Here is a 12,226-nt window from a genome sequence, read left to right as displayed (position 1 = left end):
TCTTCTCATCCTTACGAATACCCATACCAGGGTTGGAATTTTTGGGGCAGCTCTGCCGAAATTAAATCTGATCTTATATATGCCTGTGTTGATACTTTACAGGTTTCTTATCAGTGATGATGCTGGAAAAATATTGTGTACGAACAACTTAAATTAGTTAAGTTTAAACTTAATACTGAAATTAAACATATTGTCCGATTATCGTAAGAGAGTATACAACCCGCACGTAGGAGAGAGGAACTTACGACGGCGTTTCGGTCCGACTTGGTCCAAATTGGACCGAAACGTCGTCGTAAGCTCCTCTCCCCTATGTGCGGGTTATTTGTGTATTGTTCCAGTCACGGTATTGTGAATTTTTATAGATAAGAAAGTGTGAGTCTCATGAGAGTCGTGTGAGATGTATGTTATGTGAGAGTCGTGTGAGATGTATGTTATGTGAGAGTCGTGTGAGATGTATGTTATGTGAGAGTCGTGTGAGATGTATGTTATGTGAGAGTCGTGTGAGATGTATGTTATGTGAGAGTCGTGTGAGATGCATGTTATGTGAGAGTCGTGTGAGATGTATGTTATGTGAGAGTCGTGTGAGATGTATGTTATGTGAGAGTCGTGTGAGATGTATGTTATGTGAGAGTCGTGTGAGATGTATGTTATGTGAGAGTCGTGTGAGATGTATGTTATGTGAGAGTCGTGTGAGATGTATGTTATGTGAGAGTCGTGTGAGATGCATGTTATGTGAGAGTCGTGTGAGATGTATGTTATGTGAGAGTCGTGTGAGATGTATGTTATGTGAGAGTCGTGTGAGATGTATGTTATGTGAGAGTCGTGTGAGATGTATGTTATGTGAGAGTCGTGTGAGATGTATGTTATGTGAGAGTCGTGTGAGATGTATGTTATGTGAGAGTCGTGTGAGATGCATGTTATGTGAGAGTCGTGTGAGATGTATGTTATGTGAGAGTCGTGTGAGATGTATGTTATGTGAGAGTCGTGTGAGATGTATGTTATGTGAGAGTCGTGTGAGATGTATGTTATGTGAGAGTCGTGTGAGATGCATGTTATGTGAGAGTCGTGTGAGATGCATGTTATGTGAGAGTCGTGTGAGATGTATGTTATGTGAGAGTCGTGTGAGATGTATGTTATGTGAAAGTCGTGTGAGATGCATGTTATGTGAGAGTCGTGTGAGATGTATGTTATGTGAAAGTCGTGTGAGATGCATGTTATGTGAGAGTCGTGTGAGATGTATGTTATGTGAGAGTCGTGTGAGATGTATGTTATGTGAGAGTCGTGTGAGATGTATGTTATGTGAGAGTCGTGTGAGATGTATGTTATGTGAGAGTCGTGTGAGATGCATGTTATGTGAGAGTCGTGTGAGATGCATGTTATGTGAGAGTCGTGTGAGATGTATGTTATGTGAGAGTCGTGTGAGATGTATGTTATGTGAGAGTCGTGTGAGATGTATGTTATGTGAGAGTCGTGTGAGATTTATGTTATATGAGAGTCGTGTGAGATGCATGTTATGTGAGAGTCGTGTGAGATGTATGTTATGTGAGAGTCGTGTGAGATGTATGTTATGTGAAAGTCGTGTGAGATTTATGTTATATGAGAGTCGTGTGAGATGTATGTTATGTGAGAGTCGTGTGAGATTTATGTTATATGAGAGTCGTGTGAGATGTATGTTATGTGAGAGTCGTGTGAGATGCATGTTATGTGAGAGTCGTGTGAGATGTATGTTATGTGAGAGTCGTGTGAGATGTATGTTATGTGAGAGTCGTGTGAGATGTATGTTATGTGAGAGTCGTGTGAGATGTATGTTATGTGAGAGTCGTGTGAGATGTATGTTATGTGAGAGTCGTGTGAGATGTATGTTATGTGAGAGTCGTGTGAGATGCATGTTATGTGAGAGTCGTGTGAGATGTATGTTATGTGAGAGTCGTGTGAGATGTATGTTATGTGAGAGTCGTGTGAGATGCATGTTATGTGAGAGTCGTGTGAGATGTATGTTATGTGAGAGTCGTGTGAGATGTATGTTATGTGAGAGTCGTGTGAGATGTATGTTATGTGAAAGTCGTGTGAGATGCATGTTATGTGAGAGTCGTGTGAGATGCATGTTATGTGAGAGTCGTGTGAGATGTATGTTATGTGAAAGTCGTGTGAGATGCATGTTATGTGAGAGTCGTGTGAGATGTATGTTATGTGAAAGTCGTGTGAGATGCATGTTATGTGAGAGTCGTGTGAGATGCATGTTATGTGAGAGTCGTGTGAGATGTATGTTATGTGAAAGTCGTGTGAGATGCATGTTATGTGAGAGTCGTGTGAGATGTATGTTATGTGAGAGTCGTGTGAGATGCATGTTATGTGAGAGTCGTGTGAGATGCATGTTATGTGAGAGTCGTGTGAGATGTATGTTATGTGAAAGTCGTGTGAGATGCATGTTATGTGAGAGTCGTGTGAGATGTATGTTATGTGAGAGTCGTGTGAGATGCATGTTATGTGAGAGTCGTGTGAGATGTATGTTATGTGAGAGTCGTGTGAGATGTATGTTATGTGAGAGTCGTGTGAGATGTATGTTATGTGAGAGTCGTGTGAGATGTATGTTATGTGAGAGTCGTGTGAGATGTATGTTATGTGAGAGTCGTGTGAGATGTATGTTATGTGAGAGTCGTGTGAGATGTATGTTATGTGAGAGTCGTGTGAGATGCATGTTATGTGAGAGTCGTGTGAGATGTATGTTATGTGAGAGTCGTGTGAGATGTATGTTATGTGAGAGTCGTGTGAGATGTATGTTATGTGAGAGTCGTGTGAGATGTATGTTATGTGAGAGTCGTGTGAGATGTATGTTATGTGAGAGTCGTGTGAGATGTATGTTATGTGAGAGTCGTGTGAGATGCATGTTATGTGAGAGTCGTGTGAGATGTATGTTATGTGAGAGTCGTGTGAGATGTATGTTATGTGAGAGTCGTGTGAGATGTATGTTATGTGAGAGTCGTGTGAGATGTATGTTATGTGAGAGTCGTGTGAGATGCATGTTATGTGAGAGTCGTGTGAGATGCATGTTATGTGAGAGTCGTGTGAGATGTATGTTATGTGAGAGTCGTGTGAGATGTATGTTATGTGAAAGTCGTGTGAGATGCATGTTATGTGAGAGTCGTGTGAGATGTATGTTATGTGAAAGTCGTGTGAGATGCATGTTATGTGAGAGTCGTGTGAGATGTATGTTATGTGAGAGTCGTGTGAGATGTATGTTATGTGAGAGTCGTGTGAGATGTATGTTATGTGAGAGTCGTGTGAGATGTATGTTATGTGAGAGTCGTGTGAGATGCATGTTATGTGAGAGTCGTGTGAGATGCATGTTATGTGAGAGTCGTGTGAGATGTATGTTATGTGAGAGTCGTGTGAGATGTATGTTATGTGAGAGTCGTGTGAGATGTATGTTATGTGAGAGTCGTGTGAGATTTATGTTATATGAGAGTCGTGTGAGATGCATGTTATGTGAGAGTCGTGTGAGATGTATGTTATGTGAGAGTCGTGTGAGATGTATGTTATGTGAAAGTCGTGTGAGATTTATGTTATATGAGAGTCGTGTGAGATGTATGTTATGTGAGAGTCGTGTGAGATTTATGTTATATGAGAGTCGTGTGAGATGTATGTTATGTGAGAGTCGTGTGAGATGCATGTTATGTGAGAGTCGTGTGAGATGTATGTTATGTGAGAGTCGTGTGAGATGTATGTTATGTGAGAGTCGTGTGAGATGTATGTTATGTGAGAGTCGTGTGAGATGTATGTTATGTGAGAGTCGTGTGAGATGTATGTTATGTGAGAGTCGTGTGAGATGTATGTTATGTGAGAGTCGTGTGAGATGCATGTTATGTGAGAGTCGTGTGAGATGTATGTTATGTGAGAGTCGTGTGAGATGTATGTTATGTGAGAGTCGTGTGAGATGCATGTTATGTGAGAGTCGTGTGAGATGTATGTTATGTGAGAGTCGTGTGAGATGTATGTTATGTGAGAGTCGTGTGAGATGTATGTTATGTGAAAGTCGTGTGAGATGCATGTTATGTGAGAGTCGTGTGAGATGCATGTTATGTGAGAGTCGTGTGAGATGTATGTTATGTGAAAGTCGTGTGAGATGCATGTTATGTGAGAGTCGTGTGAGATGTATGTTATGTGAAAGTCGTGTGAGATGCATGTTATGTGAGAGTCGTGTGAGATGCATGTTATGTGAGAGTCGTGTGAGATGTATGTTATGTGAAAGTCGTGTGAGATGCATGTTATGTGAGAGTCGTGTGAGATGTATGTTATGTGAGAGTCGTGTGAGATGCATGTTATGTGAGAGTCGTGTGAGATGTATGTTATGTGAGAGTCGTGTGAGATGTATTTTTTTTTACACAGGGTTTGACAAGGTTAAGGATCCCTAGCTTTATTGACAAGCTATTTACAGGTTAAGGATTCCTAACTTTATTGGCAAGCTAAGAGCTGTTACCTACATCAGCTCATTTGAAAGCATTTTTATTGTTATGAGACATACAAGTAGGGAACAGGATGAAGTTGGAGCCATCTGTGGGCCAGCATTTTCATTTGATCAACTGACTTTATCTCGTTGACATCATTATGCTGTACGAATGTGTTCCATACTCGAGTCATCCTGGGTATATATGATCTCAGATGGAGTGATGTTCTGGAGAAGGGTACAGCCAGAGTGAAGTTGCTGCTTTCTGCCCGTCTTGTGGCATAAAAGCTTGTTTCACGCTGTCCTCGAAGTGGATCCAAGTGTGGTACTTTGACAATATTGGCCTTGTACATAACAGTAAGGCCACCCACATCCCTCCTATGTTGAAGGCTCTGCTGAAATGACAGATCTATCCAGGATGGGTCCAGGCGAGAGATGAGACGTCTTGCTCTGTTCTCTACTCTGTCAAGCAGTCGCAGATGAGAGGGGGGGGGGGCAGGCAAACCAAGAAAGTGGAGCATACTCAAGGTGTGAGCGTACTTGTGCCTCGTACAGAATCTTGCAACCCCTACTGTCAAGCAGATGCGAGATACGGCGAAGTGCTGTAAGCTTCCTGGCTGCCTTGTTTGCAAGATTTACAACATGGTTCTTCATGGTCAGTTTGGAGTCAAATTTCACCCCAAGGATATCAACTTCTTCTCCAGGTGCCAACACCCTCCCATTCATCCTTACTACTGCACCAGCATTACCATCATGGTGCCTAGAGACGATCATCATTTGCGTTTTCTCAGGTGCAAATGTTACTTGCCATCTATTTCCCCAAGCTGATATAGCTCTCAGCTGGTGATTGATGTAGCTTAGAGCAGCTGGCATTTCTTCTCTTGGATAAGTGAATGTCAGTGTACAGTCGTCTGCATATGCATGTGATTCTGGGATGAGATGAAGAAGGTCGTTGAAGTAGACATTCCATAACAATGGTCCCAGCACGCTTCCTTGTGGAACACTTGCCCCAATAGGATGTCTTGCTGATTCCGTTCCATTGAGAACTACACTTAGAGATCTACCATGAAGGTAATCACTGAGGAGACATAGCGTAGAGCCTGCAATTCCCAGTGCTTGAAGTTTTGCTAAGAGGCCCTGGTGCCACACCCGGTCGAAAGCGCCAGCAATGTCCAGTGCTACCACACAGCTGACTTTGGATTCATCCAGTGACTGGTGCCACTTAGTGGAGAGGTTTAACAACAGATCAGCAGCAGAGTAACCTTTCCTGAAGCCATATTGACGATCACAAAGTAGTGAGTGGTAGTCAAAAAACTCTGTCATTTGTCTTGAGATTATTGTCTCAAGGATCTTACCAGTGATTGACAGGAGTGACACTGGTCTGTAGTTGCTGATTTCTGCTCTGCTCTTCTTTTTGTGAACAGGGACTACATTTGCCTCATTCCACAGAGAGGGCCATTTACACTGTACCAGGCAGTGTTGAAGGATGCGAGTTAGAGGTGCTGCTAGCTGGTCTGCACATCTCTGCAATCATGGACTAAACTTGTCTGGGTCCACAGCCTTTTCTTGGTCAAGCGATTTAAAAAGGAAAGGCACCTCCTCCTCTCTCTCTCTCTCTCTCTCTCTCTCTTTTTTACACAGGGTTTGACAAGGTTAAGGATCCCTAGCTTTATTGACAAGCTATTTACAGGTTAAGGATTCCTAACTTTATTGGCAAGCTAAGAGCTGTTACCTACATCAGCTCATTTGAAAGCATTTTTATTGTTATGAGACATACAAGTAGGGAACAGGATGAAGTTGGAGCCATCTGTGGGCCAGCATTTTCATTTGATCAACTGACTTTATCTCGTTGACATCATTATGCTGTACGAATGTGTTCCATACTCGAGTCATCCTGGGTATATATGATCTCAGATGGAGTGATGTTCTGGAGAAGGGTACAGCCAGAGTGAAGTTGCTGCTTTCTGCCCGTCTTGTGGCATAAAAGCTTGTTTCACGCTGTCCTCGAAGTGGATCCAAGTGTGGTACTTTGACAATATTGGCCTTGTACATAACAGTAAGGCCACCCACATCCCTCCTGTGTTGAAGGCTCTGCTGAAATGACAGATCTATCCAGGATGGGTCCAGGCGAGAGATGAGACGTCTTGCTCTGTTCTCTACTCTGTCAAGCAGTCGCAGATGAGAGGGGGGGGGGGGCAGGCAAACCAAGAAAGTGGAGCATACTCAAGGTGTGAGCGTACTTGTGCCTCGTACAGAATCTTGCAACCCCTACTGTCAAGCAGATGCGAGATACGGCGAAGTGCTGTAAGCTTCCTGGCTGCCTTGTTTGCAAGATTTACAACATGGTTCTTCATGATTAGTTTGGAGTCAAATTTCACCCTAAGGATATCAACTTCTCCAGGTGCCAACACCCTCCCATTCATCCTTACTACTGCACCAGCATTACCATCATGGTGCCTAGAGACGATCATCATTTGCGTTTTCTCAGGTGCAAATGTTACTTGCCATCTATTTCCCCAAGCTGATATAGCTCTTAGCTGGTGATTGATGTAGCTTAGAGCAGCTGGCATTTCTTCTCTTGGATAAGTGAATGTCAGTGTACAGTCGTCTGCATATGCATGGGATTCTGGGATGAGATGAAGAAGGTCGTTGAAGTAGACATTCCATAACAATGGTCCCAGCACGCTTCCTTGTGGAACACTTGCCCCAATAGGATGTCTTGCTGATTCCGTTCCATTGAGAACTACACTTAGAGATCTACCATGAAGGTAATCACTGAGGAGACATAGCGTAGAGCCTGCAATTCCCAGTGCTTGAAGTTTTGCTAAGAGGCCCTGGTGCCACACCCGGTCGAAAGCACCAGCAATGTCCAGTGCTACCACACAGCTGACTTTGGATTCATCCAGTGACTGGTGCCACTTAGTGGAGAGGTTTAACAACAGATCAGCAGCAGAGTAACCTTTCCTGAAGCCATATTGACGATCACAAAGTAGTGAGTGGTAGTCAAAAAACTCTGTCATTTGTCTTGAGATTATTGTCTCAAGGATCTTACCAGTGATTGACAGGAGTGACACTGGTCTGTAGTTGCTGATTTCTGCTCTGCTCTTCTTTTTGTGAACAGGGACTACATTTGCCTCTTTCCACAGAGAGGGCCATTTACACTGTACTAGGCAGTGCTGAAAGATGCGAGTTAGAGGTGCTGCTAGCTGGTCTGCACATCTTCTCAGCAATCTTGGGCTCAACTTGTCTGGGCCCACAGCCTTTTCTTGGTCAAGCGATTTAAGAAGGAAATGCACCTCCTCCTGCCTTATTGTCACCACTGACAGTTTTGACACAGTTCTTGCAGCTAGCCAAGGAGGGTCCCTTGCTGGATCAGGAACTTGCATTTTGGTAGCAAAGTGTTCAGCAAAGAGGTCCGCCTTCTCTTGACTACTAGTAGAGGTGGTCCCATCCTGTCGATTTAGAGGTGGAATGAGTTCATCAGGCAGATAACCTTGTCTGTCCTTGACCAGGGACCACCAGGTTTTGGAGCCTACCCTACCTGATGCTAGCTTTCTTTTTGTGTCCACCTCCCATTTAGCAATGGCCCACTTTTGAACGTCACCCATATGCCTACAGGCTTGCCTGTGCAAGTTCCTGTTATAGGTGGTAGGATGTCTCTTATACCTTCGCCATGCTTTGTACTTAGCAGTAGCAGCCTCTCTACAACGAAAGCCAAACCAAGGCTGATCTGTAGGCTTCTCTATTGCCGGTCTGTCTCTCTCTCTCTCTCTCTCTCTCTCTCTCTCTCTCTCTCTCTCTAGCAGAGCCTTCAACACAGGAGGGATGTGGGTGGCCTTACTGTTATGTACAAGGCCAATATTGTCAAAGTACCACACTTGGATCCACTTCGAGGACAGCGTGAAACAAGCTTTTATGCCACAAGACGGGCAGAAAGCAGCAACTTCACTCTGGCTGTACCCTTCTCCAGAACATCACTCCATCTGAGATCATATATACCCAGGATGACTCGAGTATGGAACACATTCGTACAGCATAATGATGTCAACGAGATAATGTCAGTTGATCAAATGAAAATGCTGGCCCACAGATGGCTCCAACTTCATCCTGTTCCCTACTTGTATGTCTCTTAACAATAAAAATGCTTTCAAATGAGCTGATGTAGGTAACAGCTCTTAGTTTGTCAATAAAGCTGAGGATCCTTAACCTTGACAAACCCTGTGTAAAAAAAAGACTCAAGAAATGCTTCCTAACATCCCTGTGACTCTTGAGTTTTCAGCTTCCAGTTGTGTTCCCTTGTTGCTGTGTCCCATCTCTGGAACATTCTGTCTCTGTCCACCTTGTCAATTCCTCGCAGTATTTAATATGTCGTTATCATATCCCCCATATCCCTCCTGTCCTTCAGTGTCGTCCAGTTGAATTCCTTTAACTTTCCCTCATATGACATATCCCTTAGCATTGAGACTAGTTTTGTTGCAAACCTTTGCACTTTCTCTAGTTTCTTGTCGTGGTTGAACAACCACGGGTTTCGTACTGGTGTTGCATGCTCCAATATGGGCCTGGTGTACACAGTGTACAGTGTCGTGAATAACTCCTTACTTAGATGTCGAAACGCTGTTTTTTAGGTTTGCCAGGCACCCATATGCTCTACCAGTTATTTAGCTGTTGTGCTTCTCAGAAAATGTTCTTGGTACGATGCCCACCCCAAGATCCCTTTCGTTGAGTGAGGGTTACAGCCTTTGACCTCCGAGCATGTATTCCATCTGCGGTCTTCTTTGTTCTTCCTCAGGCTTCATGACTTTGCATTTGGTGGAGCCATTTATCTGACCAGGTTTGCAACATGTCCAGTTCCCTTTATAGTCTTACCTGATCCTCATCCGCATGAATTCTCCACATTAACGTATAGAAGAAACAGCACGGGCCCTAGGACTGATCCTTGTGGAACTGCACTGTTCAAATGCGCCCACTCTGATACCTTCCTATCATGTATTTCCACATCCATTGTATTGCTTTTCCTCTATTCTTACCTGCTCCTCTAACTTTTGTACCAATCTCTTGTGCGGAACGGTGTCAAAAGCCTTCTTACAGTCCAAGAAAAGGCAGTCTACCCACCTCTCTCTCTCTCTCTCTCTCTCTCTCTCTCTCTCTCTCTCTCTCTCTCTCTCTCTCTACTCTCTCTCCTGTCTTACTTCTGTCACGGAGAGATATTATCTGGGCCCACCGCATAGCAGTGTCTTCACCTCCTCCTCAGGTGTATGTTGTTACCTGGAGGTTACCTGGAGGTTATTCCGGGGATCAACGCCCCCGCGGCCCGGTCCATGACCAGGCCTCCCGATGGATCAGGGCCTGATCAACTAGGCTGTTACTGCTGGCCGCACGCAGTCCAACGTACGAGCCACAGCCCGGCTGATCCGGCACTGACTTTAGGTATCTGTCCAGCTCTCTCTTGAAGGCAGCCAGGGGTTTATTGGCAATTCCCCTAATGCTTGATGGGAGGCTGTTGAACAGTTTTGGGCCCCGGACACTTATGGTGTTTTCTCTTAGTGTACCAATGGCGCCCCTACTTTTTATTGGGGGCATTTTGCATCGCCTGCCCAGTCTTTTACTTTCGTAGGGAGTGATTTCTGTGTGCAGATTTGGGACCATTCCTTCCAAGATTTTCCAAGTGTAGATTATGATATATCTCTCCCTCCTGCGTTCCAACGAGTACAAGTCAAGTGCTTCCAAGCGTTCCCAGTAGTTAAGGTGCTTGACAGAACTTATACGTGCAGTAAAGGATCTCTGTACACTCTCTAGATCTGCGATTTCACCTGCTTTGAATGGAGATGTTAATGTACAGCAGTATTCCAGCCTAGAGAGAACAAGTGATTTGAAAAGGATCATCATGGGCTTGGCATCTCTCGTTTTGAAAGTTCTCATTATCCATCCTATCATTTTCTTTGCACGTGCGATCGTGGCACTGTTGTGATCCTTGAAAGTGAGATCCTCAGACATTACTACTCCCAGGTCCCTTACATTATTTTTCCGCTCTATTGTATGGCCGGAGTCAGTAGTATACTCTGTTCTAGTTATTATCTCCTCCAGTTTTCCATAACGGAGTAGTTGGAATTTGTCCTCATTGAACATCATATTGTTTACCGTTGCCCACTGGAAAACTTTGTTTATATCTTCTTGGAGGTTAACCGCGTCCTCAGCAGATGACAGCCTCATGCAGATGTGCCTTGTGGAACAGAGCTCTTCACTATGGCAGCCTCCGATTTAACTCTGTTGACCACTACTCTTCAGGCGAGTCATAGAGCGACACTGACCTACAAAATACTTTATCCACCGGAAAAGCCATATCTGCTCTAGACCTCCACGGGTTGGCCTCCTTCCCACTGAAGAGGCGGCTGTAGTGCGGCGGCTGTAGTGCGGGCGGCTGTAGCGCGGGCGGCCTACAGTGACTTATAACATTACTATGGTGGTATGAAAGTAACACTTGTTAAAGTGCCAATGGTTTACCTTAGGTGTTGATACTAATAACACCCAGATGATGTGTGGATGTTTTGTTGGTCAACCTGTTGATACTGAATATCATTATTGTACTGATACTAAGAGTGACCTCTCACCCCAGGTCACCCCGTGACTATGGCACTCTTTCTTGCTGGGCCACCAACGAAGTGGGCACTCAGGCTGACCCTTGCAGGTTCACTGTCATCGAGGCAGGTAGGTGTGTTGAGAATAGGTGGGTGGAGGGTAGGTGGGTGGAGGGTAGGTGGGGGGAGGGTTGGTGGGTAAAAATAATAATGTAATAAGCAATAAACAACTGTGAATGAATAAACTGCAGCATGGAGCTCCTACCCGCATGGAACACGGCTCGAATCCCTATACATTCCCGTGTTCACAATACAACTATATTTCCTGGTCAGGTCCCCCAGAGCGTGTAGGTAACTGTGTGCTGGTGAACCTAACAGTGGCCAGCCTGGAGGTCGGTTGTACTGCTGGCAACGACGGTGGCCTCCCCCAGAGGTTCATTGCCCGGGTATATGCCGCCCCTACCCACACCCTGCTGGCCACCCTGGAGGAGGAACACACCCCTCGCTTCCACGTGGGAGGCCTCACCCCCGGGCAGGACTATCTCATCACCGTCACAGCTGTCAACGCTAAGGGCACCAGCCTACCACAACAGATTGATGCGGTCCGTCTGAAGGTGTGTCAGTGTCACGGTGTCTCGTGATCCAATACCAACTTTCTTAACACTAACATATAACATTCAGTAACTTTAACGTCAACACCATGGAGTCTTAAGAATCAGTATCAGGTATCAATTTCCTTATCGCTAAAAACTCTCATCTGTATCCTTAAATTCATTATCATTCGCCTTTATGTTTCAGTACCTCTAATTATCATAGAAGTGTCACATTCTTTACCATTTACCTTTTATGATCTAATATCAACTTTAAACTAATCACGTTTAGCAGGTTTAAAACCCATAACATGATGTCTTGTGATCCAATATCAATTTCCTGAGTGTGGATGCAGAAATAAGGGTCAAAATGCCTACCAATGGTGAGTAAAAAATAAATACAGAGATTTCATTGGTACAAGTTTTTATCATGGGGAAAATGGCAAAGTGAGCCTCGTTAAGATTACAAAAAAAAAAACGATAACAATATTTCTTGAATCGTACAGTGATTGGTTGGTTAATGGTGGTTTAGGCCTATCCATTATACCTGGGTCATTACGTCCGCTCATCAAGAATATTTTATACTCTAAAATAAGGGATTAAAGTAACCTGTCAGC

The 12,226-nt window shown here is 44.2% G+C and overlaps 1 protein-coding gene across 1 annotated transcript in view; it reads left to right on the top strand.

The window, feature by feature from the left end:
* Positions 1 to 11,694, top strand: part of LOC128685667 (nephrin-like) — a 75,002-nt gene extending 63,308 nt beyond the window's left edge. The window contains exons 8-9 of the mRNA XM_070080788.1: positions 11,058 to 11,149; positions 11,353 to 11,694. Of these exons, the coding sequence (XP_069936889.1) occupies positions 11,058 to 11,149; positions 11,353 to 11,660 (400 nt within the window). The 3' untranslated portion in view covers positions 11,661 to 11,694. The remainder of the gene's footprint in view (positions 1 to 11,057; positions 11,150 to 11,352) is intronic.
* Positions 11,695 to 12,226: the final 532 nt, after the last annotated feature.

This window comes from Cherax quadricarinatus, unplaced genomic scaffold, assembly GCF_038502225.1.
Source record: "Cherax quadricarinatus isolate ZL_2023a unplaced genomic scaffold, ASM3850222v1 Contig958, whole genome shotgun sequence".
NCBI lineage: Eukaryota > Metazoa > Arthropoda > Malacostraca > Decapoda > Parastacidae > Cherax > Cherax quadricarinatus.
The sequence above is the reverse complement of the archived record's forward strand: the minus strand, read 5'-3'. Positions and strand labels throughout refer to the sequence as shown.